Below are 27,981 nucleotides of genomic sequence, written 5' to 3' on the forward strand. Positions count from 1 at the left end.
ATAAGAAAACAAAATAAGACATATCCTTTGAGGCAGGTTTTTGAGGTGAAACACTATCTTTCATTTTGATATAAATCAGGTTTGTTTAATACTCCATCACCTCTCATCTCACTGTGCTCTCGAGCCCCATTCACATCCACCGTCACGCCTCGACCGGAAGTGACGGATGTAGCCACGAGCCCGACGAACGGCTTGTTCGAAAATACAACAAGGAAGTGACCGTTTATTGTAAAGGAAAATAACCACCGGATAATAAACGCTCTCCTCACGTCGGGGGTCGCCTTGCTCGGTTGTTGGGCGTCAAGGGGGTAAAGTCACCGAGGACTTGCCCGAGGTTTCAGGTCGTCTCCAGGGATTCTGGTTGTAGCCAGCAAGCTAGCTAGCGATGAACACGGACGTAGAATTTCACATCAGGCAGAATTATCCTTGGACCAAGCTTCCTGCTAATGTCAAACAGGTACCGTGTTTTTAAGCTATCCTCAGGGGGAAGGTGAGCGAGGAACACCGTTGTGTGCTGGGGGGTGAACCTGTCAATGTCACCGCGGGGCTCTGTGTCATACAGCTGTCAGTGTCGCACCACTCGGTAAATAACCTCTGCAGAAATACAGCCGGAGCCACAGCTGGCCATCTTTACATTACAGCCCCTGAAGCTACCCTGGCTGGCATCACATGACAGGCTGCTCAATAGGTGGCGTGTCACATGATTTTAGCGCGTGGATATCATTCACACCTGTGTGCATAATGTGTGTTTTAACTATAGGCTTGCAATGTCGAAGAGTTACGAAGGTTATTTTATTATGAATAGTCTGTATAACCCCCTTCTCCTGCATATACGTTGTGCTATCACGATAGCGTGTCGTGCTGAAGTGGAGGCGGGTGTATGTACACACAGAGGCTCTGTGCATCCTCACCAGAGATGCACACCCTTGGGAAATATCAGTTTTTTATTATGTTGTAAGTGTTTTTGTCTGACAAACATGAACGCATCAATATGGAGAGATTCAGAAATGATGGTTAACTGCAGCACAACACCCAAAGGTGTTATAGTTTCAGTGCTTTACTCATGGGCATCCCGGTGTTGTGTCAAATTATGCACCCCCATCATGAAATGCACCCCTTGTCACGGGAACGCGCATTTGTAAATGAAACGTTAAGACTTTAAAACGATGCTTAACACGAAAACTAAACGTCCAGGTTTTTTTAATGGTAATTTACAGACTGTGAGTCGCTTAGTGGTAGCTCAGTCTTGATTCTTGTGGTTAAACTTTTCGCTCCGTATTTTGATGGTAGTGGTGTCGAATCCTGGATTTTTCATTCATTCGGCACTTCTTTTACGTTCCCACAGAACTAAACTGCATTCTCAATTACGTTTAGCTGGAAACATATTTTCTCCCACGTTACGTTTGTTATCAACGTCTCTCAAATACGTTTATTTTCTACATGTCTTCTAGAAACATATTTTCTCCCACGTTACGTTAGTTATGAACGTATCTTAAATACGTTTATTTTCTGCATGTCTTTGCCATTTATTGTCTTGCACATTTGTCATATAACAAACAAAATAATATGTTTACAAATGTTACATAGTCTTTGTCAGCATATTTTTGCCACGTTATGCACCCCTTGCTATCTTACAAAATAAAAGGGTCACATACATGAAACTTGCTCCATTCATTGGTACTACTAGTCCTACAACCATACCCTGATAAATGCTTGAGGGTGGGAATAAGAGAACCATCTTTTTGGGTGGGGTGCATGTTATGACAGGCCTGCTTATCACAATATGCACCCCCTTGCTATATTACAAAATAAAAGGGTCACATACATGAAACTTGCTCCATTCATTGGTACCCTGCCTCTGCCTCCTTACTTGGTCGCGCCGCTCAACGGTCAGCTTCACAGAATAGTGAGGATGAGGAAGTCCATGCAACCGATTCTTAAACTGGTTTTAAAAGCCGAGTCTTCATATCCACACATCGTAGTCCAACATCATTTATTATCTTTAATCGTTTCTTCATTTGTTCAATGAATCTGTGTTTTATGTGTGGATTCAACCATCGTCATTATATTCCACCTATAGTGTTACCCCTGACCTTTGCTCCCCAACTTAACACTCAGATAATGCAGCCACTTCAGAGAGCCTAAATCTGCTTAACAGTGTGTGCAGAACTGACAGTGTATACAAAACTCCTACTTAATCACCACAACACTTGAATAGGCTGTTTTCAATTATGAAAATCTGACAGCATCGGTTGGTGGGATTATGCTTTCACAATTCAGTTGTTTCACTTTGAAATAGCAACAAGGTGTGTCTGTGATTCAGACTTTTCACACCATGGGTGGGATTCCTGAAGTTTGATTAATAAGAATGACCAACAATTTATGAAGGTACTGAGTGCACTTTTAGTTTTGAAAGTATTTATTTGTTTAGTTGTTTGTTGTGATGTTCAATATGTTATGGCGTTTCTCAAATTAAGTGTTGAAGGTTAAGGCATAACGGTTTTATTCAAATTAGATTATCCTATTATGTGTTTCTGTTGCTCCCAGCGTGCATATTATCGGGTGCAACCTGGTCTGCCGTAAAAAGCACCCCCCTAAAAAAGATGGTTCTCTTATTCCCACCCTCAAGCATTTTTCAGGGTATGGTTGTAGGACTAGAAGCAATGAATGGAGCAAGTTTCATGAATGTGAGACTTTTATTTTGTAAGATAGCAAGGGGTGCTTAACGTGGCAAAAATATGCTGACAAAGACTATGTAACATTTGTAAACATATTATTTTGTTTGTTATATGACAAATGTGCAAGACAATAAATGGCAAAGACATGTAGAAAATAAACGTATTTAAGATACGTTCATAACTAACGTAACGTGGGAGAAAATATGTTTCTAGAAGACATGTAGAAAATAAATGTATTTGAGAGACGTTGATAACAAACGTAACGTGGGAGAAAATAAGTTTCCAGCTAAACGTAATTGAGATGAGAATGCAGTTTAGTTCTGGAACGTAAAAGAAGTGCCGATGAATGAAAAATCCAGGATTCGACACCACTACCATCAAAATACGGAGCGAAAAGTTTAACCACAAGAATCAAGACTGAGCTACCACTAAGCGACTCACAGTCTGTAAATTACCATTATAAAAAAATAAAAAACCTGGACGTTTAGTTTTCGTTTTAAGCATCGTTTTAAGGTCTTAACGTTTCATTTACAAATGCGCGTTCCCGTGACAAGGGGTGCATTTCATGATGGGGGTGCATCATTTGACACAACACCGGCAATGCCCAAGATGTGACTGGCTCCTCTCCAGCTACCAGTCACCATAACATACTTGGTCTGTGCAGGGACTTGAACTAGCTTCGGTTCCCAGCGGACTGAGTTAATGCCGCCCAAAGATGTGTGTGCATCTACCCAGAGGCACAATAAAAACATCCAAGTACCCAACAGGATTGCTGCTGGATCAAATACATATCCAACATCTTTTGCACAACTTTGCTCCACTGCCCAAAGGCTCTATACCTCAAGGCTTTTTGGGAGTCATCTGTTTTTTGATGAAATAATTGAATAGTTTTACGGATGCGCATTGTTTCCAAGTTTCTCTCTCCCGATAAAGATATACATTTCAATTCAGGTTGTTTTCTTTCTCTTAAATTAAAATCTACACCGCTTACTGCGTGGGTATAACTACCAGAGGCCAGATACTGCTGTGGCCCTAACTGAGTCGAAGTCATGCTGTAGCCAACACAATTAACTTTATCATGACACTGACAAAGTGAATACAATGTGAATGGGTAAACTAGGGCCAGGAAATGTTCTAGCATGGGACAATTATACACATTGCACAGACTATGGTAGAAAGATGTTGATAAAAAGGGGCCCAGTAGGTCATTTTACCCCCTAAAATGTCAATCAAACTATGATCCTAACCTTTGTGCTTTGTTTTTGCTCTGCAGTGTTTGGGGAACTCTCAGCGAGAGTATGAGAAGCATGTGCTGCTCTACAGCATCCGCAACCAGCTGCGATTCCGCAATAACCTAGGTGAGTTACGTTTTTACCTCACGCCAGTGCTAAACATACACCTTGTACTCACACGTGATGCTACGCTGCTGTGAGATTAAAAGAGCTAACATATTCATTTACATTAAATGGCATAATAAAAAGGCATAAGGAATATGTGGACTGGCAGAATATGTGCCCGGGTATCTAAAAAGGTAGTTAAGCAAAAATTGCACCTGCACAAGGCCATCTTCCCAACGAACACATTCTCTCACTGGTACATTCCCTGGAATATTGGTAATACTTGACCCCCATTTCGGTACAATTGCATGTGTATGAACAGGTAATGCGGTTTTAGTGATATCAACACATTACCTATATCATTTCCCAGTGTCTAAAACACTTTATGTAATCAATTGTCTAACTTGCTATGTGACCTTTTGAAGCCTATTCAGTATTGGATAATTGTTCCTTTTATTACCTGGATTTACCTATTTTAGGTTTCCCGGAAGTATGACAGCATGAAAACTCATGTTATATGTGTTTTATGAACAGTGCGCCACGTGAGGAAGGATGAGCGCAAGTATTATGAGGAGCTCCTGAAGTACAGCCGTGACCACCTGATGCTGTACCCCTACCACCTGTCTGACATCATGGTGAAAGGGCTGCGCATCACTCCGTTCTCATATTACATAGGAATCATGGAGGTAAGCCACTCCTGCTGCAATGCACAACAGAAAAGGAAGAATGGGGTTTGATGTGGGAAGGCTTCAATTCATCAGGATTTGTGTTAGTCTTCTCAAACACCTGAACACCTATCTTTGTAAACACAGTATGTGAAAGCTCTGGCTGATTTCCAGCATTGCTGTCTTCTGAAACCAAAGACAATGACAAAGGTGATTTTCACATTTCCGTCTGCGCTTATAGAACTGAAATGACCTGGGTAAACTCCAAGGCGACGAGCAGGAGTTGTTATTGTTCATCAGCAAAGATTCTCTAATTGGTTTCGGAGCTCCGTCTCTTATTTAAATTGAACAGTGCCTCATTTTTGGCATCCCTGGAAACTACTGCGGAAAAAGCAGTTTTAGACGAAACAAAGAATCCATAAAGCCATTAGAATAAGAAAGGTCTAAGCTTTTCACAACCCCCTGCAGATATTTGTAATGTGTTCTTTGAATCTTGGAAATATACTATATGATATGATATGCTGAAGAAATACCCTTTGTTGCAGCTACACCTTAATCATGTAGCCACAGTATGTTACAGGAGCTAGCACGATTGAGCCACATTATTTTAATTATATTTAAATTGCATGTAGAAACAGAGGAACATGATAGAGCTGCATCAAATAGATTCAAGAGTTATTCATAAAATTGCTGCTGAAAATCCAAAAATCATAGTTTTATTGAAAAAGTAGATGTGATAATCTCAATAATTCACAACACATTTTTAGCTACTGAAATATTAGAGATTCTATTTGAAAAAATATAAACATTTATATTTTAAGCAACAGACACAGTTATATTAGTTAAAGAGAGTTTAATTCATAACTAAGACAGACTCATTTGATACAAAGAATCCCTTTTTTTAATATAATTTCGTATGTGATGAATTCACACAATCAAACAGACATTCAAAGCTTTATTCGAAAACCTCAATAGAAACTTTGAATTGAGAAAATGGTCTACTTCCATATAACATGGCATACATTACCACCATCATCAGATAGATATATTCGGTTGCTCTATAAAATATTCTGTCTTGAGTATTTCTATGTGGATAGACCTGGCATCAGTCAGGCACTAGGTGTCAGTCAGAGTCTAGTGAAGCCTCGTGTAGCAGCTGAGAGACACAGCACTGATCCCAGGATAAACACACCCAGAACATGTTTTCTGTTTTCTCTGCAGTCATTTTTGGCTTTGTCCGCAACACGCCTCACCCTCTCTGATAAGTCTCAGTCTGTAACACTTTCCCTGAGACTTTGACCAGGTCCAGTGCTTCTTGACTCCCGACAATAATGGATACAACAACTCATCGAACTGTTTCCATGGTGCTGTAGCTTGAAAAGTAATCAATATACATATAATAGTTGGATGTTTTTAATGACAGTAATGCGCCTGCATCAAATCAAACTTTATTTATATAGCAATGTTCATACACAGATAGTAACACACAGTGCTTCACAAACAATAGACACAAATAAAAACAACGCCCCTTCTAAGGTGATAAACAGAGTAGTATTATATCATTATTAAAAATAGAAACACTTGATGCCAACAGAAGTCAATAAACACAGAAGAATAAGAACATAAGAATCTATAAGAATAAATACAATTCAATTAAAAGTCAAGTTAAAAGCGTGGGTAGTGAGTTGGCTCCTAAAAGTATGAACTTTCTCTGTAGTTTCCGTAGTTTTGTTACCCTTGATGAAGCTGATTACATATATTGTGTATATTTTTTCATAATGCCCTCAGATATATCTTTTCAGTTTCCCCACCCTGTGTGTTTACTCAGAGGGTGTGTGCAGATGCTAGCCGCCACATATGATTGTTCCACTTTCACATTACTTCCCATTTTACACAGATATGACTAATAAGCCCAAAAGCTCTTTCTTACAACTCAACTTAAAAAGGCTTCTTTCATTTGCCTATGCATGCTAAACTTAACTTGACTGAGCTTTTAATTGTGGCCGCTGAATTGCCGAAGGCTATGTCATATTCTGATAATCCGTTTTAAGCACTTAATGAAAATGGGCTGTAGAAATTAGCACAGCCGCCCAGATCTGCTAATCCTGTTATTAACCAGAGGCAGAGGGACGCAGAAAGGGAAAGAGGGAAATGAGTTCAATTATTTTCCCTGTGTCCTTCCTGTCTCCACCTTCCCTAACTCTCCCTTCCTTCTTTGCACCTCCAGGATATTATGAACAGTGAGAAGAGTTACGACTCCTTGCCCAACTTCACTGCTGCTGACTGTGAGTTTTTCCTCATCCGTATTTTTTTCTCAGTCCCCCCCCTTTGCTAGGATTGTTGGAGGTCGTTCATACGGTCATTGGAAGGGCACATTACATTTAAACTGGAGATAATCAAGAGTTATCGGACATTTTGTTTATTCACGGGGCGAAATCAGCACCTATAATGAAACTAAAGCTGAAACAAATTGATTCTTTGATTAACGGAAAGCTAACTGTTTTGATAAATCGTTTGAATAAAACATATTGGTTTGGTCGGCCATATAAAGCAATTTAAAGAGATTTCCCTCAGCTAAAATATTTTCTGTTTTGATTCAAATGTTGTTGTTTTTTTTTAACACATAGCATGTCCTGTATCCAATATAAGTAAATTAAGCCAAATCAAATATTTGTACGGAAGTTGGGTATATTATTTGTTGGTAAAAATAAGTTTTTCAGATTTTGCCTCTGCTTTGACGAGGCATGCCTTTCCTATAAGACTGTTACCACTTTCCCTCAAACAACAAACTAACCTCACCATGGTTTTGACAGCTTATTAGAGTAACGATTTTCAAAACAACCTGAAACTTGTCTCTGTATCTCTGTAACAATCCAACTCTGGTAAATAGATTTATTTAGTTTTGACTGATATACATTACATTTTTATAAAGGATTATAAATTGCTTTTCTGCAACGATAATACTTGACCAAGGAGCTGTGGTTCTCGGTAATGATTGTAAAACCAGATTAAGATTGTGTCAAAGCTGGAAGTGTACAGGCAGTTGTAGCTTTCTTTGTCTTTCTGCTGTCAAGTGTAAAGGGCTTTGGCGTTGGCCTGTGAGTGGCCGAGTCCTGGCAGGACCTTCACGCTGTGGGGACAGAAGGCTGCCAGCAGGGGCTTTTCTCCTCAAATCTCCCTGAAGGAGCTTTGGAAGTGTGTCATGCTGCAGTGGGTGGCTGGAGAGACAGCAAAGTGTGTGTGTGAGAGTGTTTTTTTACGTAGGCGCCTGAGGTTGTTTGAGGGTGTGTGAAATGACAGGATATGCGTGCAGGATTCTGCTGCGTTAGTAGACCGAAATGCGAACATCCCGTATTTGTCCCTGAATGCGCTGGCAGTCGTCCCAGCACATTCTGCTCTGCCCCTTCCAGCCATGGGCATCAGAGGCTTGAGGAAAGGACAAGGTGGGATCTAGAGTCAGATAATTATACCTCTACCTCTGTACCAGCTTTACAACTGTGCTTCATGGGCCAGTATTTTCTCAGACAGACCATACGTCTTAATTTATTCACAGATAAAAATGCATGCACACGCTCACTCTTAAGATACCTCCCAAGATGGATTAGTGGTGCTTTTGTGTGTGTTTGGATTGTCTCAGAGAAGAATTGGGAGGGATGAAACCCCTCTTGAATGGTCACACATGCAGAACACACAGCACACAGTGACATTTGTTCTCTGGTTTGACCCATCCTAGTACCAGGAGTCTAGTACTAGGAGCAGAGAAGGTGTGTGGTTTTTGTGTATACATACCCCTTCAGCAGAGTTGGAATGAGTCACTGCTGCCGCTCGTCAAGCTTTCTCCGAAGCCACTCTCAAATATGAAGTTGGAAATATCCAGAAAAAGCTCATTCTCAAACTTCTTTCTTCTTGCTGTAATTCTCTGCTGCAAAGCCTCAAAGTCTGTAATTGAAAAATGCTTCAGACTCTTTTTTTCCCGGCTGTATTGCAGCCAGAATGATATGTCTTAGTACATGTACAGACATTACATGTTCAAGGCCAGTTACAGAGTCATAATTGAGTTTGGCTGACTTTCTCCTTCTCATCATTCCACAGGTCTGCGGCTGCTTGGCATCGGGAGAAATCAGTACATTGACCTAATGAACCAGTGCAGGTCGTCCAAAGTAAGACATGTTTCTAATACAGCCTTTTAAATAGATGTGTTCATGTTAGAAAATTCAGTGTAAATTGCATATGGGAATATTTAATATTTAATCCAGCTGTATTTTCTCGGATTTAGCCGACAGCAAACTGCATGGCAATTCTCAATAGATAGAACGGCCTCATAAATGTATTTACAAAAGCCAGAAAACACACAATATCTTTCCACCATTGTCTTCACAATTATTAGAACATATCAGCTCATGTTAATTAGATTTGAGTCACTTGGTCTGACCTCACTTTCTACGTTTTTCTCCTTTTTCAGAAATTCTTTCGCAGGAAATCAGCGCGAGACCTGCTCCCATCCAAACCAGTGGAGATCTCTGTGGAGCCGTGGTGGACGGCGCAGACCGGCTACATCACCGAGGACGATATCAGGGTGCGAGAAGTGCTCTGCCTCTTTTATTTCCCATGTTTAACCATGTGTATGGATTTGTAATGTTTAGTATTCGCATGCAGGGATACAGTGGAAGGAGAGTTGGCAGATTTAATTACGTTATTTTATTTCATATAGCAAATGCAAAACCGTACTCTTTTAATCCTTATTCAGTTTTATCTACAGCTCATGTATCATTGATTTACAACATAAGTGAGAAAACATGTTGGCTGGTGTTTGTTTTTTTTCATTGAAGATTCTTACCAAGCTACAATCATTGATCGTACGAGCGCCTGCACTGCATGTGGAGATCTCACCTGACTAAAAATAAATACCTGCAGCGTTCCCAACACTTCTTCTCCCCTCCATAAATAGGAACAACTAAACAGTCAAGGAGTTGATACATTTCATCATCCCAGAGACTGCCCTACCCTGTTGTTCACTGGAGGCTTTTTTGACGAACAAAGCCACATATCCAGGTCTGCTCTTATGTTGTTTGTTTGATTTTGTATGTTTACAGATCTGTTCCACAGCAGAGAAGAAAGCCATTGATAAGATGATAGACGCTGGAGCTCAGCTGGCTGGAACAATGGAGTACAATGTGGTGTTAAGTGAGTATCTGTCACATGTAATGTTCAAATTAAAACACCTGAACCTGCATAATCACTGTCATAACAAAGTGACGTTTACACCCTGTGTTAAAAAGAAACAACAATTATTCATTTCAATAATGGTTTGCTACTTGGCAAGAATGTCAAAATATTACTATTATTTACTTTTAGAGATTCTTTAACATATAGAAGCAAAGGATATTGACATTGTCACCCTCTTTTATAACAATTTTCAATTATTTTGCACCTATTCATACTTTCAGCTTTGTCTAGTTCATATGTTGTATTTCAAAGATGTCTCCAATCTGTTCCCCTTGAATTTTATATTTAATTTGAGGTGGACTAAATATTTCAAACACAAAGCATTTCAGAGTGGATTGCTTCACTGTCTTACTTTTTCCAAATTAGATTTGTTCTAGTCTCCGGTCCCACCCTTACATCCGGTTTCAACAGGAATTATGGGAACAAGTTTCCCCAAAGGGCTACTCTCTTTACGGCTTTACAATCCTTATGCTGCAACAAAGAGATCAAGTGTTATTGGAAATGAGTGCTGTTTAAATAGTTTGCTGGTGCAGATGGAAGCATTACAACATCTGCAATAGCAGTTGGGGACTGAGCCTGAGGTAGTTTTTGTTTATTTATTTTGTATCTGCCTGCTGGTACAGCATGAATTAACCTTCAGAACTAAACTTCTTTTTGATATAAAATTACATTTGTTGGCATAAATGGATAATTGAGTTTGCATCTTTCAAATTCAGCTAGCAAGAGGCAACATTCACTTATGATATTATGGTGTGAATATCACAGATGAAGCAGAGGGGCTGCGGTCGTGTCCACGCAGTTTAAATGTTAATTAAAGACGAGTTTCACAGTCATGCACCCCGGCCACTGGAGTGCTGCGGACTGAGTTGGAATAAATACAATTAGATACAGGAGTCACAGGCAATTTAAATACAAGTCGCAGTTCAGATGAGATTTATTAAGCCATTCTCATTATGTGCAATACACAGGACAGAACTGTGTACATGTTAACAATAACAATTTGGTATAGTAAGATTTGTTTTTCTGAATGTGGCAACCATATAATTGGTTCAATTATCCTAGCAGTATAATTGTCTTTTCACTCTAGGCTTGTACAACCGGGGCTTCATATACGTGGATGTTCCCATATCTGATGACAGCTGCATCTCAGGTATGTGTGTGTGTGTTTAACATCCTGCCATTACCCCCCCCCCCCCCCCCCCCCCCTGAGTATTTCTTTGACTGAACGCTATGTTTACCTTAATTACAACTGTGGGGAAATAAGCTGTGATTATGGGTAATTGACTGATCTGAAACGAGGCCTAATTAGTGTCATTAAAGATACATACAGTATTTCAAACAAACAAAGTGAAATTATGTTTTCTTAAAAAGTAGAATCTATTGGAATGTGTGTTCACCCCTCTGTGTGTTTCAGTTCCCCCGCTGGAAGGCTTTGTCATGAACCGCGTCCAAGGCGATTACTTTGAAACACTACTCTACAAAATCTTTGTGTCCATTGATGAGCAGACGAACGTAGCGGAGGTAGGCTACAGAAACACCTTTTGTTGTTCTCTCCTGTTGTGTCTGCTCAATGACATATGACTGTGTGTTTTCAACTGAGTCCTATTTATTTTTCTTTCCTGACCCCCCCCCCCCCCAGCTGGCGAATGTGTTGGAGATTGACTTGGACTTGGTGAAGGTTGGTATCCACTTGCTGCAGAATGTTTCTATAGTAATATACATACTAAAGGAAGGAACAGTGGTAGATCTGGGGACTATTGCGCCGCTTTCCAAAACTGACATCAACAAGACAGGGTAATTTCCTCTGGTTCCACTTTGGTTTTGAAGAGATTTTGAGAGATGCTTTTTGCCTCTCTGTATGTTCTGAGCCAAATATTGAGATGACAGTTTGGCATGAAAGCTGATGCAACAAAACATTTCTATTTAAATGTGTTCCTTTAGTGTTTGCTTTCAGAAGGCATGCTTTTATCAAATTTCACTACCGGTAATGTGTTGTATAACACATTTGTCGGAGTAGTAGATTGGCCATACGAATCTTAAATTAAATTGTGTGCAAATGAATGAGAAAGGAGGGATAATATGTAGCTTAGCATTAAAGTTGCACAATTTAGCCATTCATTCTGAACACACACACGCTCCCACAGAAACACATCTGAGAGATAGCCTGTGACACACACACACCCACCCCATGACTGATGAAGGCTGAGCAGCACCATTCCAGTTGAATTGGTGCTCGAGTTTGACCCAGTTCTTCCCAGTTTCCTATTGACTCTCGATCAGACACTGAGCCAAACTCCCAGTGTTGTGACCTCCGGTGTGAAGAGCTGAACTCCCCTCCGTCCCTCTGCCTCAATTCATGCCTGCAGCTTAAAAGCAGCACTTAACAGAAACGGCTGAAGGCTGAGGAAGCCGCGGTTCTCCAGGAGAAAGCCGGTAACTTTAGATTTGATTGAGATGTCTGAGAGGTCTCCTTTGTGCCGAACCCTTTCCCATTGTGACTTAAGTTTAAGTTTCTCTTGTGTAATGACTGTCTCATGGCCTGAGTCACTTGAACAAAGAAACCCTCGCTCTCTTTTGATATGGTAAGAGGAAGGCTAAGAGTTGAACTCGGCTTGTACCTCTGTGTGTTGAGATGTAAGAAGCAATCAAGCCCCTAACTTGATTGAGGTGACCTGAATAAAATCTGAAAGGGCAAGCCCAGTTGACCACTTTAAGGAAGCCAGCTGACTGTTTAGTGGAAATGTTGAAGTTTTACCCTTTTGGATTTGGTTCAGGTACCATCAACAATGAATGACTTATTGTAATTCCTGTTTGGTGTTGAGAGAGCCTCACCTGAAAGAGTATCCAGGTAGCATCCAGTCTCTCTTAGACCTTCACAAGTCAACATTGTTGTCAGCTATTTTAAAAGGAAAGCTACAATTTTTGCCACCCGCAGTCTCGAAAAAACCATACTGTGAGTAAGTGGTGTGATCCACTTTGTTTTTCGCCTTTTCATTTCCCATGCTTATTGTCTATCCTCACCTAAAGTACATGGAGTTCGTCCAACTCTTTTGTGAGGAGAAAGGCTTCAAGATTCTTCACATTTTTGGCTTGATTTCCTTGAAAGTACTTTATTTTTAAAAAGCTGTATAATTAATGTATACATTTCCACATTAGTAAAAGTCAAGGAGAGTGACAGGTTTAAAGTTGATGATAGTAGATGACGTATTACGGTGAAAGAGTATCAGATTTTTGTGGGTCAAACAACTTTTGATTTTTGTTTTATCAGAATGCAGTTTCCATGTACTGCCGCCTCGGCTTCGCTGTGAAGAAAGGTCATGTGATCAGCGCAGAACAGCTCCACCCCTCCTGGAAGAACGCTGCGTCCTCCAACAGATTCAAGTATGTACAGACAGACACTCTAAACCAGTGGTTCTCAACTGGTCAGGCCTCGGGACCCACTTTTTCCTTTGTCAATAAATCGAACATTTTGAACCACTCAAACCTATTCAGCAAAAAATCGTGCTGTAATATATAATAATAATAATATTTATAACGCGCTTTTCCTGGTGGCTTTTCAGCATACAATATTAATTAAAGTGAAGTACAGTGCCTTCACAGAACTAAAGTATGCTTTTAAAAAAGGTTTAATGAGATGATGGAATCAAAGATGAACTGTATAACATAAAAAGGCACACATGCTGAAAACCCAACTGCAGAAGGGGGCTCTGGGGGGATTCTCCCCCCGGAGATTTTTTAGAAATACTAACATATAAACTACGCATTCTGGTACACTCTGAGAAGAAAATAAATACATCTATTACTACCCGACATATTAATAATATTTTATGCCATTGTTTGTTTTTCACTTTGTTCTGACAGCTGAACTTGCTGCTCCTCACAGAGAGAAGAGCAAAGAGGAGATATCTGTGTGAATTACTTTTAAATTGTGGGTAAGGTAGATAGCTCCCATTGTTCTGTGACCTGTCAATCATCAAACCGGGGGTCATATTTCATTAGTGTTCATTTTTATCTGAAGTTGTACCCATGGATGTATAAAGAATAGTTTGACCGCAAAGTTATTCTCCGTGGGCACTTCCGGCAACAATCTTGATTCTCTTTGGCCAGAAGACTCGAAAAAACATCATCAAAGATGTTTTATTGAGAAGATGATCACTACCTGACAGAAGTTTTCAAAACCGTTTATGGTCTCCGGTACTTCCAGTCCAACGCCTACTGCATGCACAGCGTTAGAAAATCGGGCCTTCAAAATAAAAGTTTGACTTTTTTCCACAAATAAAACACATCTGCGACCCACTCGAAACAGGTCCGCGACCCACTTTTGTGTCGCAACCCACCAGTTGAGAACCACTGCTCTAAACCGTCCAATTGTCCTCATAATTGTTAAAAATATATTTTTCAACCTTTTACATACCAGTATGGTTTGTGCCCTGCACCTTCATCCACCTTGAAAATCCTTTAAAAATATGATATGTAACTTTTGCATTTAATTGTCTAAGAATAAATAGGGCCATGTTTTACATATTGTTGAGTTGTGTAGTTACTAGGAGACAAATCAGCTATTTTAATAGAAGTTAATGGTCCCATTCATTTGGTCTTCTGTAATGGCGTCGTGTGGCCTCTGAGCACGTGCCAGTGTTGTTTGTTTGCCAGAATCTTTAACTGGAATTCGTTATCCAGTTCTAAGCGAGACTTTTACTTTACACTTTTAAGATCTTTGACATTTTTAGATATATAAGTTAATAGAAGATATCAGAGAAACAAGCAGAGCACACGGCAGCCAAACAGTGTCAGAGAAACAGTGATTTTAAAGAGACATCTTCTGATAATTGGGCTTACGGTAAAAATCTCCTGAACAATTTGATGAAAAAATTAAGCAATTCTAACTCGGTGAAGGTCACTGCATTGACAAACTCCCATGATCCCATGCTGCTGCACAACTTATTTTGTTATAATTCTGAAAGAGTCCCCAAGTGGCAGAGCATTACTTATTCTTGGACAATTAGATTTCTCTTAATATTCAATTATTTATTACGTTTTAATAAACTACTGCACTTGGTTTGATTGTGTTGATGGTGCTCTCTTTAATCCCTGTGGCTCGCTCCTCTGTCAGGAGCACCGTGGACCCTCAGAAGATGCTACTGTCCTGGGACCAGGGCAGTCCTGTGATGGAGGGGGGCTCCTCAGCCACCGACACCGACACCACCAGCCTGGAAGAAGGTCTGAGTGGCCACACACACACTCACTCACTCACTCACTCACTCACTCACTCACTCACTCACTCACTCACTCACTCACTCACTCACTCACTCACTCACTCACTCACTCACTCACTCACTCACTCACTCACTCACTCACTCACTCACTCACTCTGCATTGAATGCAAACACATCTTGATACACAAAGCCCTTTTCTCAATATTGCTTCAGAAGTTTTGAAGAAGCAGCGCTAATTAGTCCCTGAGAAAGCTTAGTTATGCTTCTGAATTTCATTCTCACATTATTAGTTGTTTTTCGAAGAACTTTTTATTTGTGGTTTAATATTAACTTTGTTATGCCTATTAGGGTGCCAATTTTGTGTTGCTGAGACTAACAAATTGGATATTATCAAAGTGGCTGTATGTGTTCTAATTTCATTATTTTAAAAAGAGACACGGTTTGTGTTGGACCTTGAAAACACAGAACATTTGACATGAAATCATAAGCTCATATCCTCAGCGTATGAATCGGACTGCCAAGTAGTTGTGCTTTTCCATATATTCATGTTCATGTATTGAGTTATGCATTTGGTATACCGTATGTCTGCTTTTTATTTGTCTCTGCAGCAGAAACAGGAAGCGTTAGCAGCTTAAGTATCCCAGCTGCTCCCACCAAGAGGATCGCCTTCCTGTTTGACTCCACTCTCACTGCCTTCCTCATGATGGGCAACCTGTCTCCGGTCAGTCACTGAATGTGGACGCTAGAAAACACACAGATTCTCCATGATACAAAGCTGAATAGAGACATGACGATGTAATCACAATTAGATTTGGACTGTGCATCCTGACTCCTCTGTATTTGTTTCTCTATCAGAACCTGAAGAGTCATGCAGTGACCATGTTCGAGGTGGGAAAGCTGTCCGATGAGACTCTGGACAGCTTCCTGGCTGAGTTAGAGAAGGTGAGACCAGCAATGGAAACCAAGACAAATGAATACTTGTTAGTGCATCTAGTTAAGCCTCCGTCATAAACACCAGAGTATGCTAAATTACAGCGCAATGTACATGCTCAGAGGTTCAAACAAACATGTATCTCGTGGTGTCTCTGTCTCCAGGTGGAGAGCACAGCAGAGGGCGAGGCTCAGCGTTACTTTGACCACGCTCTCACCCTGAAGAACACCATCCTTTTCCTGCGCTACAACAAGGAACTCACTCAGGACCAGGGACCAGATATCCCTAATATAGGTAAATATACAGTTACTCCCTCTCTGTCCTCCCCATTATGGGTAAATACATGCAGGTGTTATTCTCCCATACCTGTCTATACATGTGATAAATAGGAAGCTTGGAGGTCCGAGTTGTTTTGTGTATTTTTACTCAATTTTGTCTGCTGTCTGCACACAGTTCCCTCCTTGCTGTGTTGTTCGTTTTTTTGCCAATAATTGACATATAAATGATATAAATTAAGCCAGTTCAGTACTGGTTGTTTCAAAATCACTTGGAAATTGGAAAATGTCAATCAGACAGAAATGTAAGGTGAGAGCTGGAACGTGCAGTGTGAACGTGGTGGTGACTTAAGTGGCTCATTATAATGTTCACTGCCAGATGAATTTATACTCTTTTATATGTACCAGTTGTCTTCATCACAATGTGAAATTCAGGATAAAAAAACACTCTGGCTTGTGGGGGGTTTGTCAGCAATCATCAGCTGTATGACACTCTTTTCCAATTTACACCTTGACTCTACTCTAATAATATTATTACATATTTTGAGTTACCTTTAACACAATTGAGGCAAACAACCGCTGTAAATTAATCTTATTCAACTACTTAAAGGTGGGGTAGGTAATTCACTTCAGAAACACTTGTTGTTATATTCCATGGAATGCTCTTAACGTCCCGATAGCAATGAATATATTAAATGCTTTGACAATAAATACATACAAAAATGTCATCTGTGGAAGCTGTAGTACTGTAAAAAGCACGACCAATCATCTGAGCCGGCCCGGCTAAAGTAACGGGATGGCCTACCTGCCTGTCAGCCTTCCATCTGGGCACAAACTTATCTCGTGCCCTCATTGGTCATGTGCGCGTTCGTGTGTTGGAGGAGGGGCTCTGGAAGGAAGTCGGAAGGAAGGGGCAGATTTTTTTCGGCTGTGTACTTTCAAATTCTAGCGCACTCGAGCTGGTTTCTCCATTCTTACCTACCCTACCTTTAAATCTGTGGTTTTCAATAATAAATCACAAGCAATGAAAGATTGAGAGATATTTTTACATGAAGGTTTTGCCTAAGACTGTAAACCTTTTTGGAAGCAATGAAGAGGAAGTGGATCTTCTATTTGTTCTACTTTTGGCAAACTTGTGTCAAAACTTGTCTCTGCTGTATCTTCCCTCCCCCCTCACCTGTTTCAAACTTGAATATATGACCATATTTTATTCAAGTCTCTCCTAAATATTGTTAAAGGCCTGTCCATCCAGAGTGAAGCTGTATTGTTCTCCTGGAGTCTGTAGGGGGAGTCGGCGAGAACCAAGCTAACTGAGTTTCCCTGTAACAACGGTTGTGACACCAGATGCTGTGTTTTGCTTTGGCAGCGTGCCTCTCTTCTGATTGCCTTATCTCTCAGTCGTCCTCAGCTGCTGCTCGAGACGTCTGCTGGGGAGCGAGCACACTGAGAGCCCGCTGGGTGAAGCCCACAATGATACACATTATAATGAGAATAAATAATAAATGATTATCAGATTGCAAAAATCAAGATCCAAACCTTAGACAATACAATGTGAAGCAGCAGCCTCATTGCATATTGTGAATGGCTCTTATCTGTTTTACTCTACGCTGTGTCTGAGATTCAGTTATTTGCATCTGCTTAACTCCGGTTATGATTTAACATTAATGATCACCTTTAGCACTTAATAGACACCTCTTAGACTTATATCTAGCATGCAAAGGTTGATTATTAAATCAAAGAAGGCCATGTTGACACTTTCTCCTTTTGGGAGGACTTTCTTACAAGCGACTCTTTGGAGAGAAGACTTCTCTTGACGCCACTGTTATAAATAAATAATCTTTACTGGGCTCTCTGGATGAAGTTCTTCAACCCAGTTGCTGTTTGATGCATCTACACTTGGTAGAAGGATTTACAGGATCTGTATTTGCACTCATTGCTTCTGTACACTTCTTTTTCTTTAAAGCAGGGGAGGCCAAACTCTTTTTATCAACAGGTCAAACAATAGTAAATGCGTATTTTACAACTAGTTACAAAGCAAATAATTAAACGTTTCTCGAGCAGAAATTGTGCCACCGAAAAAGAAAATTCCATGAAAATAAATGCACCACTTCTAAACTGTTTAATGTCTGACATTACTGTATTTCATGGATGCACCCACATATTACAAACAGTATTTCTATGTCTGCTGCTCTTAACTTTGGAATACTAAAGCCTACAAATATTATGATGTGTGTAAATCTGAAAACAGGGAAAGATAAAACTAACAGAAAATGACAAATACTGGTTTATGTTCCTAGCCTAAGCACCAACTTCAAAGACTACAATGAAAATGTAAGATGTAAATCTGTAACTCTAATATTTAGATGTAACAAACAGAAATGGCAGGTCGGGTAAAATATTGGTTTCATAGCCAAGATGTTGAAATAAAAACAATTTCACTAAATCTAGTTGACGTCTTGTGCTTACACTTGGATGTGCGGTGTACTTTCAGTGCAAATCATGACAAATAATACTGTATGCTCAAGCCATGGCGTATAGATAGTTTGGTTTTCCCTGTTTTAAAGGAATAGTAAGTACAGTAAAAGGTAACAACAACCAGCAGCTAGTTAGCTTAGCTTTGCATACATACTGGAAACAGGGGTAACAGTTGGCAATTCATTCTTTACTCTCTTCTATTCTTCTACCATCCATGAAGTAACTTCACAAAACACCCAACAACTCAAACTACATGCTTCAGCCCAATGACTCACGGTAAGATCTCAGCTTGTTTGGTATAGAAGTTGAAACTGAGCCTGGTTTGTCCCCTCCAGGTTTCCCCTTGGACATGTTGCGCTGTGAGAGCCTGCTGGGTCTGGACCAGGCCACCTGCAGCCGGGTCCTCAACAAGAACTACAAGCTGCTGGTCTCCATGGCGCCGCTCAGCAACGAGATCAGACCCATCAGCAGCTGCACGCCTCAGGTACGACTCCTGGAGGGAGGGGGGGGGGGGAGCGGAGGGGATACTGTGTCACCCTGGGATCAAATGATGACCGTTGGAGAGTTGTGAGACAGTTTGTGCATGTGGGGTCTGTTTAGTTTGCCTCTTTCTGTGTGTACACACTTGAGTGATCTGTTGCTGTGTCTGTGTGCTTTGTGTGCACTCAGTCTGCAGTTGCCCCCAACAACAAGGCTATACAAAGAGAGGGAGGAAGGAAAGGAGAAAGGCTCATGAGTAATTCCTCTGCCTGGCTTCAATCCAGCTTTCTCGCTGAGCCCAGAGAGACAGAGGGAAAGAAGTTAAACTCTTGTTGTGCCATTCACGCTGCTCTTTATTCGCACACTGCTGGGAGTCAGTGAAGTGGAATTCAATGACTTTGTTGCTTTGTTTTCTGCTTGGTTCAACAATGGCAGCTTCGATTTCAGCTTCTTCCACAGAAAACACAATTACTCTCCTTTGTCTCTGTTACTTACCTTCACTTTAAGTGTGTGTTCATGTAAGAAATTCAATGGAAAAAGCATTAATGTGTGTTTGTACCCACAGCATATTGGCCCGGCTATCCCTGAGGTGAGCTCCATCTGGTTCAAGTTATACCTGTATCATGTGACCGGCCAGGGCCCGCCCTCTCTGCTGCTCTCCAAAGGCTCCAGGCTCCGCAAACTGCCAGACATTTTCCAGGTTAGCACATACTAATAATTAATCAGATAAGTGCACAGTTGAGTAAGTAAACGTATGCTGATAAAGATTCTGTGCAAGCTTAAGAAATCTTTTTGAAGCCGGATAAGAAAAGCCCCGCACGATGTAATAAGAAAAACTTATTTTTTGAGCCCGATCAAGGATGTGACTGCACACTTTTTCACTCGTCTTTGACTCCTGCCCTTTCAAATGTTGACCTTGTCGCTCAGTTTGTAATCAGAACACTGGAGGTGCATTTCCCGTCATCTTCTTCTCCCTTCATTTATACTGTGCACCTGCATTACCCGCACCAAAGGCTTCCCTGATACTGCTGGAATGTTGTAACTATCCGTGGAATGCGAGACAGTGAACAAAAGAGAATCAGATTTTCACAGAAGAGCAGGTTATATCATGCAAATGGGCCACTTTATCGGAACAAACGGCATGTGTTTTTCTTGCTGTCATTTGACTCATTTTAACTGTTTTCTTACATAGTCATTTTAACTGAAGGATTTACCTCCTTGTAAAACACAAACGCCTCGCTCCGTTATATCAGGCTCTGACTCATTAAGAGGTCAAACTAGCTGCAGGGTGTTGGTTTAGTTATTATTAATCAGTGTTAGGTTTGGTGTGGTCAACGTGACATGTCAGTAAACAGAATACAAATAATTCCTCAATAAGATTTGTTTTTGACTGAGATTATACATGAAGAAACCTTTTTGTGTTATTTGAGTCTAGAGGTACTGTTACATTCCACTTGTGTTAAGTTCCTCATTATATGAATACCATTATTCTTATCATTGCTCAGTACGGTACATAATGAGCTGTTGTTCTCCCATGACGCCGTTGAGGCACCACAGTCTCATGGTTTCAGGGATTAGCAGCTGTGAGTCCTTTCCTTGACCCACATTCTGTTTCTGTCCAGACCTACGACAGGTTGTTGATCACCTCCTGGGGTCACGACCCTGGAGTCGTGCCAACATCCAACGTGCTGACCATGCTCAACGACGCGCTCACACACTCTGCTGTACTAATCCAGGTAAACACACATACTGTAAATGAGCTCCACTTTAACATTGAGGTTGTTTTTCTCTTAATTGCTTGAATTTGATTGCATCATCTCATGTTATGTAACAGCCCCTTACGTGTTTTCAATAACAACACATGTGGTGCCACTGCGTGGATATATAAGCGGTGCTGTGTGTGTGTTACCCTCAGGGTCACGGAATGCACGGCCACGGAGAAACCGTTCACATCCCGTTCCCCTTTGATGCAGACGATCTGGAAGGAGGTGCGTTTTTATCCGTGGATAAATCTTTTAAATGATGCAGTCGTAAAAGAGGTGTTTTTTTTATATGTTTCCCTTCTCTGTAGTGTGCATTTGATCTCGAAAACATGTTACAGTAGAGGCACAAAATACAGATAGGAACTCTGAAAATTAGCTTAATAGGGCCCCTTTCATTTGTGTTATTACAAGAATAATTTAATTAAAGTAATCTAGAGCTTAAAGCTACATTTATTTTCTCATAGGTCTTATAAAGAAATAATTTTAGCAGAAGCAAACATCCGATAAACTGAATATGGCACATTTTTAATTGTTTACAATACAAGTTATTGACACCACATTTTTGTTCACATTACTATTTTCATATCTCAATAAAGACTTAAAACCACAGAACAAAGATCAGTATTATCTAACGTAGCAAGAAATGGCGGACTTCAACATTTGCTTTCCACTTCTATTAACCTTGAGTTCATGAAGGTAAAAGGCCACACTGGTCCTCTTCAAAATCATGCATTAAATAATGAATAAGTCATATTGCAATATGAGTGTCCTGTCACTGTCAAGTTGCGTATAAATAATTAACAAAACATGAGTCAAGCTATTCAACTTTCTCTGGTTCCTCAAATATTCAGTTTTTGGGCTTAAGGGTTTAAACACGTCAAACATCCCCTTAATACATTTGCTGTGACAATATTACTTCCTCTGCAGAAACAGAATTGATATGGATGCCATGCTGCACAGATATTAATATAAGTTTATATGGCGTCTTGTTGGAGTGATCTTCACTGCCGTTGTTTGTGTTGTCTCTCCTCCCTGCGCAGACTTCTCCCACTCCAACATGTGTGTGCACAAGGCGCTGCAGAAGCTGAAGGAGAACGTGGACCTGGAGCACCAGTGTGGCTACGTCACCATGCTCAACGCCAACAACCGGCACCGCCGCAGACCCAGCGAAGGCAATGAGTGCAGAGGTAAGACACACTCTTTTTTTGTTGCAGATGTTTGTATGTTAGCGACAAGACATTACACATGAATTAGTAACCATGTATTTGCCTCAGCGGCCATTAACACTGATAGTGCAAATTGGATTAAGTCCACAGTCCAGTTTAATTATCCTGTTTGCTGCATAATGTGTCCCTTATTGTGATAGCCTTTGCTAATGGACACGGATCGAACAGCATTAGCCTTTACCTTGAAATTCACTGATTTAAATGTTGCTGACATAATTGAAACACATCTTCTTTTTAACGTAAATATTCACACATTCTATTTTAATTGACCTCTCAAATGTATTCAGCAAAATTGATTGAATCAAACTTGTTTTTTTAAGTAGCTTCTTAATTAAAGGTCTGTGATCTAGCTGTGAAACAACCTTTCTGTGTCTTAATGCTGATGGAGAGTTGTTGCCTTCTTTAAGGGGAAACTCATCTGGGGGGGGGCCTGGACAACAATGGCAGCACTGAGTCATTTGAGCTTGTGACAGAAGAAAACAATGGGGAAACCAAAGCAGCAAAGACGGACAGTAAGGCTACTTTTTTGATTAAAGGGATAATTCACCCAAAATAATAATTAAAAAAATACTTTTTCTTTCTCTTACCTGAGTGCTCTTTATCAATGGAGGTTCATTTGGTGTGTTTTGCAGAATGTAGAAGATACTGGCATTAGAGAATCCTCATCGGCAATGTCTGACAATCGTGACCTGGTTTCTCAAGATAATCAGGTTGTGATATTGTTAGCAGTTTAAAGTAGGAACTCATTTTTATGCCGAACAACATCTGAAAACGGTATCACCATGCAAACGGCTAGTTCCATTATATGTAAAAGAATACAGAAATATCTCAAACACTTACAACAAACCTATCCAGATTGAAAAAACGCATTTTTGATTTTGAGGTGAATTGTTCCTTTTTGATATGCTTCTTTCCTATTCGTTAACCTTCAAATGACTTGATCAAATGTTTGAGGGTTGGGGGAGACATTGAAAATTACCCTTTCTATGCTAATGTCTTGTGTCTTAAGTAGTGAAGTGTGTCCTCACCATCCCTCCTCTCTGTGTCTCTTTTCCTTCAGGCCTTTCCTCTGAAGATGAGTGGGTTCCTCTTGAGCTGTGCTTCGGCATGCCCCTCTTCAGCTCCGAGCTAAACCGCAAAGTGTGTCGAAAAATCGCCTCGCACAAACTGTGCAGCAGCGAAAGGTACAAAAGAACAAAACACCCAGCATCCTCAAAGATTTCACTTTTGTTTAAAACTTTGAAAAAGGTGTAAGGACGTGTGTTGTGACTTTGTTGTTGTTTCAGCCTTCAAGAGCTCCTTTACTCGAGCCGAAAGCTATCGCTGAAGGTGTTGAACTTCGTTCAGTCATTCCAGGTAAAACACTCTGCTCACTCTACAGGTTCACTCTTGAGAATACTTCCAGAAAAGAAAGGGAAATAACAATGTCTCTTGAAAATATCAGCAATCAGAAATGTATTATTTAAAATGAAATTCATTTTCAGTTAATCAAGATTAAAAACGGATTAATAATTCATACTTGTATCCTATTTAATCTTTGATTTAATCTGCTTTAGAAACAACATTGTGCTGTATTGTGAGATTTAAAAAATGTGGAAAACAATCGATTGTGTTATCACATTAGAAAACCACATAATTAAATCTTTGTAATAACCGTCTACACAAATAAATATTGCATCTTCAATCTTGAGATAATGAGATAATTAGGACACTATTTTGATGCAATAGGATTAAAGGTCCCCTATTAAACTGTTTTTCATCAATATATTATAGGTCTCAGATATATACAAAACATGTCTCTGAAGTGTTTGGCTCCAAATACCAAACAGATCACCCATTGCAGCATCCCATAATCTTCTCTGTTTCAGCCCTGTTTCAAAAGTGCTGATTCTGTGTCTGTAGCTTTAAATGCTAATGAGCTGCTGCTGGCCACGCCCCTCTGAGAGATGATTGGTTGAAAAAAACACAATGGTGCTCTCGGAGGAGATTCAGGTGATAAGGTGGGGGGAAGGGGTACCTTGGTTGCTGAAAACATTATGACATCACAAAGTGGCCAAAATCTGATCAGCTCATTTTCAGACTAGTTTTTATATAAATGGATCAGGACAAAAAGTGAGCGAATCTTTTTTCCTGTAACTTTCAGAATCGCTTACCACAAGGGGGATTTTTCATAATAGGTGACCTTTTAAAATAACTGCATGGCGGCTCTTTTATCAAACCTTTTGTGTTGAATGAGTACTGGTTGGATAATACCATGTGCTATTCTTTACCATAAATCTTTTTTTAAGAAGAGTTTTTGATTCTATACATTTTCCAAACCAACATTTTTTATCCTGAGGACCTACATCCAGTCTGAAAAAATACTTCTAAGTGAGGGTAAATACTGTAAAGAAAGCTTGGCTTTTTATTGTAATTATTTTTAGAAAAGATAAAAGACAACACATGGACATACCAAACAGAAAGGTGGTGTGTATTGCACATGCAGTGTCCTGGAAATTGGAGTGGAAAATGCAATAAAATGACCATAGTTCACTCTGAGTGCAGCCACACTCAGGAGGATGTGAGAGCTGGGTTGAGATAAAGGTGAAGTATTATTTTGGTTTGCAAATCATTTGGGTTGTTTTCACTCTTGGAGAGAATGTATTAGGAGACTATAGGGAGAAAATAAATATTAAGCAGAAAGGAACATTAAATCCTAACAATTTAGTAGGAAGTTTAGTTTAAAATAACACAGGAAGTGATAATAACAAAAATGTACAACTAACACAACACAGATGTGCAGAAGAGGTAAGAAACCCCCCGAGGGCTTACAGTCAAAATGTATCCTTAAACCATGGATATTTGTTGCCTTAACATAAGATATTTAAAGGTCACCTACAGTATTATGCAACATCCACGTTTCCTTGCCTTTTATACATAAGCATGTGTCCCCTCTGTGTAAAGAGATTCTGAAAGTTACAGGAAAAAAGATTCTCTCTCTCTTTGTCCTGATCCATTTATATAAAAAAAATGAGCTGATCAGATTTTGGCCACTTTGTGATGTCACAATGTTTTTTGGTTTGTGTAACCATTAGCCAATCACACCAACCAAGGTAACACCCCCCCCCCCCCCCACACACACACACCTTATCACCTGAATCTCCTCCTAGAGCACCATTGTGTTCTTGTTAACCAAATATCTCTCAGAAGGGCGTGGGGAGTGGCTCCTTTTTTCCATCTAAAGTAACAGACAGTCAGAATTGAAACAGAGAGGATTATGGGATGCTGCAATGAGTGATCTGTTTGGTATTTCGAGACAAACACTTCAGAGACGTGTTTTTTATATATCGTCAGTTTGAGACAATATATTGATGAAAAACAGTATAATAGGGCCCCTTTAAAACTAAAAAGACAATATAAGGGAAGGGTAAATGTGAATATTTCTACCTGATGTATCTGTTACTCTTTGGGCTTTTGCATATTTTACCTACGCATCTTTAACCGCAAGATTAGTAAGATGTTTTTGAAAGAAAAGCCACAGTATAATCAAACAGGAACCATTCTACTTGGCCTTTAGCTACTTTTTCGTCCCAGAGTAACGACTCTTGTGTTCCTGGTTGTCCTGATCCAATGTGCCCTGTGTCAGCAGGACAGCATCCAGCCCTCTGACATGGACAGTGGCGTGTCGAACCCTCTCAGTCAGCCCCCGGCCGAGTCCGGCGTCCCCCTGCCCGCCCTCAACCTCATCTTCAAGGACGGGCAGCTGAAGGAGTGGAGTGGGCGGGCCCCTCCTCCTCTCGACATCTCCGCTCTGCAGAAGGACCAATCCACATAAACCCACCTCCCCAAAAAACAGATTTGGCCATAAGGAAAAACATCCTCTCATCAAAAAAAGCCCCTCCTCTCACTGAGGGAAATTGTAAATCGAGGTCCAGCCCTGCATCGTGTGCATCAGTCTTGGGAAAATTAGCCCCGCCAGCACTTCATCACCTACTGTATGAGGAATCTCCTTCTGACAGTGATGCCCCCCCCCCCCCCCTCACCCCTCACTGTTCCCTCTGTGGTTCCTCATATTCGTAGCAATGCAGTGTTATCTGTTGGAGTGGTGCTATTATCACAGTATATAAGTGATGCAGGTAAACCTTACCTGGAAGATCATTTACCTGGAAACACACGCTGTTCTCCACTGACTATCCCCCCCTCCCCCCCACTCTTCTTCAATCTATGAGTGTTCTGTGAGAGCGAAGTGGTTATTAATTGTATAGATGTTATTGAAATGACCCACAAAAGATATGATGAAGTGTGACATCTGCAGGACTCATTTGACAATATGCATATTCCAGGACCAACTTTCAGGACGGATGGAGTCCAGGTTCAGCCCCCCGTGTTGTCTCACATTACGTGATCTGATGCATGATACTGTTGCACAACTCATGAAAAATACTTTTACTTGTAATCAATGTCGGGGGCATTTATTATTTGCACTGTGCAGGATTTCTTCAAACCTGTGGATGAAGTAAAGTCATGTAATTATTTTTAAACGTTGGATTCCTTGTATTGCGTACCTGGTTTTAGACCTTAACCACAAGACAGGTTTTCCTCTTGGAATTTAACTGGGCATCAGAGAAACTGTCATCATGATTCCTCACTACAAGAAACACCAAAGACCCTTTTCTGTTCCTGTATTATAAGTTTTACTTTCTTTCCTTTATTTAGCTGCCTTATCACTGTCAGCCAATCAAAAATGACAAGGTCTATAGGTTTGATTAGCTTACTTTTGCCTTTTTTAAGTGATTTATGCACATTTGAACAAGTGTCTACAACCAATACAATCATCAATATTGAGCCATAAACTACCAACATTGCCCTGTTGAAGAGTTTGAGAAGTTGACCTGATTGCATGGATTGTTAACAGTCAGGTTTGTGTTTGACCCCGGCCTGCCGCAGCCAGTATTTCCCCCTGGATCGACTCCAGTTAGTGAGCAGTGCACTCTCCAAGGGTTTCTGTTTACACCGTGTTGAAAAATGGGCTTTGTAGTCTAGAGAGGAGAAGGCAACTTCGCTGTGAAGGCTGTCACAGACCCATGGGATGGAAATGCTAATGCTCTGCCTGGTGTTTCAGAGATGTTTTGGCCCAAGAGTTTGAACTCTTTCATGATTTTTCAGTGTGGCTCGAAGAATATAGATCTCCGTTTATTGCATTTAGAATGCTAATCCACTTTGTTGAGCATTTTTCTTGCATTTCTTCTTTTTTTTTTTTTTTTAAAGGAATCTGTCTCCTGCAGTTTTTGACCCCACTTGTGGTTGTTATTTCTAATAATATGATGCCGAAATAGAAAAAAAAGGACTAACATGAGGTCCGGTTGAAGCATGATGACTGTGTAGAAACTGTTGTGTGTAAGTTGTGTATGCGTGTGTGTTGTACACCTTACTCTTGGTGTGTTTTTCATACACGCCTACCTTTCACAGGTCTAGTTGCAGTGCTCGGTCATCCTAGATATCCCCCATCCTCCACTACAGTGTTTAAAAAAAAAAATGCTAGTTTTATATGTCAGCCTATATTTTAGGAAATCTTTGTTGTAGCTTGTTTGATGGGACTGTGAATATCATTGAGTGAGTTCATAATGCTCTTGTAATTAAATGGGATTAAAAAAACATGAACGTGACATTCCTTCAACATGCACTTCCTCCATCCTTACTCCATTTCACCCTCTGCTCCAGATACATGTT

General features: G+C 40.3%; 1 protein-coding gene across 1 annotated transcript; it reads left to right on the top strand.

Annotated features, from left to right (window-relative positions):
- Positions 1-146: 146 nt before the first annotated feature.
- Positions 147-27,917, top strand: fam91a1 (family with sequence similarity 91 member A1). Its single transcript, XM_034094504.1, has 24 exons — positions 147-457; positions 3,952-4,036; positions 4,550-4,701; positions 6,908-6,965; positions 8,773-8,840; positions 9,143-9,256; positions 9,774-9,864; positions 10,994-11,056; positions 11,321-11,427; positions 11,546-11,584; positions 13,175-13,287; positions 15,020-15,126; positions 15,731-15,843; positions 15,978-16,064; positions 16,218-16,347; positions 19,139-19,287; positions 19,849-19,983; positions 20,906-21,019; positions 21,199-21,271; positions 22,087-22,233; positions 22,680-22,784; positions 23,333-23,456; positions 23,559-23,628; positions 25,901-27,917. The coding sequence occupies exons 1-24, from the start codon at positions 386-388 to the stop codon at positions 26,084-26,086; spliced, it is 2,502 nt and encodes an 833-aa protein (XP_033950395.1). The 5' UTR covers positions 147-385; the 3' UTR covers positions 26,087-27,917.
- The last annotated feature ends 64 nt before the right edge of the window (positions 27,918-27,981 follow it).

This window comes from Pseudochaenichthys georgianus, chromosome 11 (genome assembly GCF_902827115.2).
Source record: "Pseudochaenichthys georgianus chromosome 11, fPseGeo1.2, whole genome shotgun sequence".
In the NCBI taxonomy this organism is placed as follows: domain Eukaryota; kingdom Metazoa; phylum Chordata; class Actinopteri; order Perciformes; family Channichthyidae; genus Pseudochaenichthys; species Pseudochaenichthys georgianus.

Coding starts and splice junctions, on each gene's coding strand:
- fam91a1 (XM_034094504.1), top strand. CDS start 386: ATGAACACGGACGTAGAATTTCACATCAGGCAGAATTATCCTTGGACC. Junction 9,257..9,773: donor TCACCGAGGACGATATCAGG/GTGCGAGAAGTG, acceptor GTATGTTTACAG/ATCTGTTCCACAGCAGAGAA. Junction 15,844..15,977: donor TGATGGGCAACCTGTCTCCG/GTCAGTCACTGA, acceptor TTTCTCTATCAG/AACCTGAAGAGTCATGCAGT.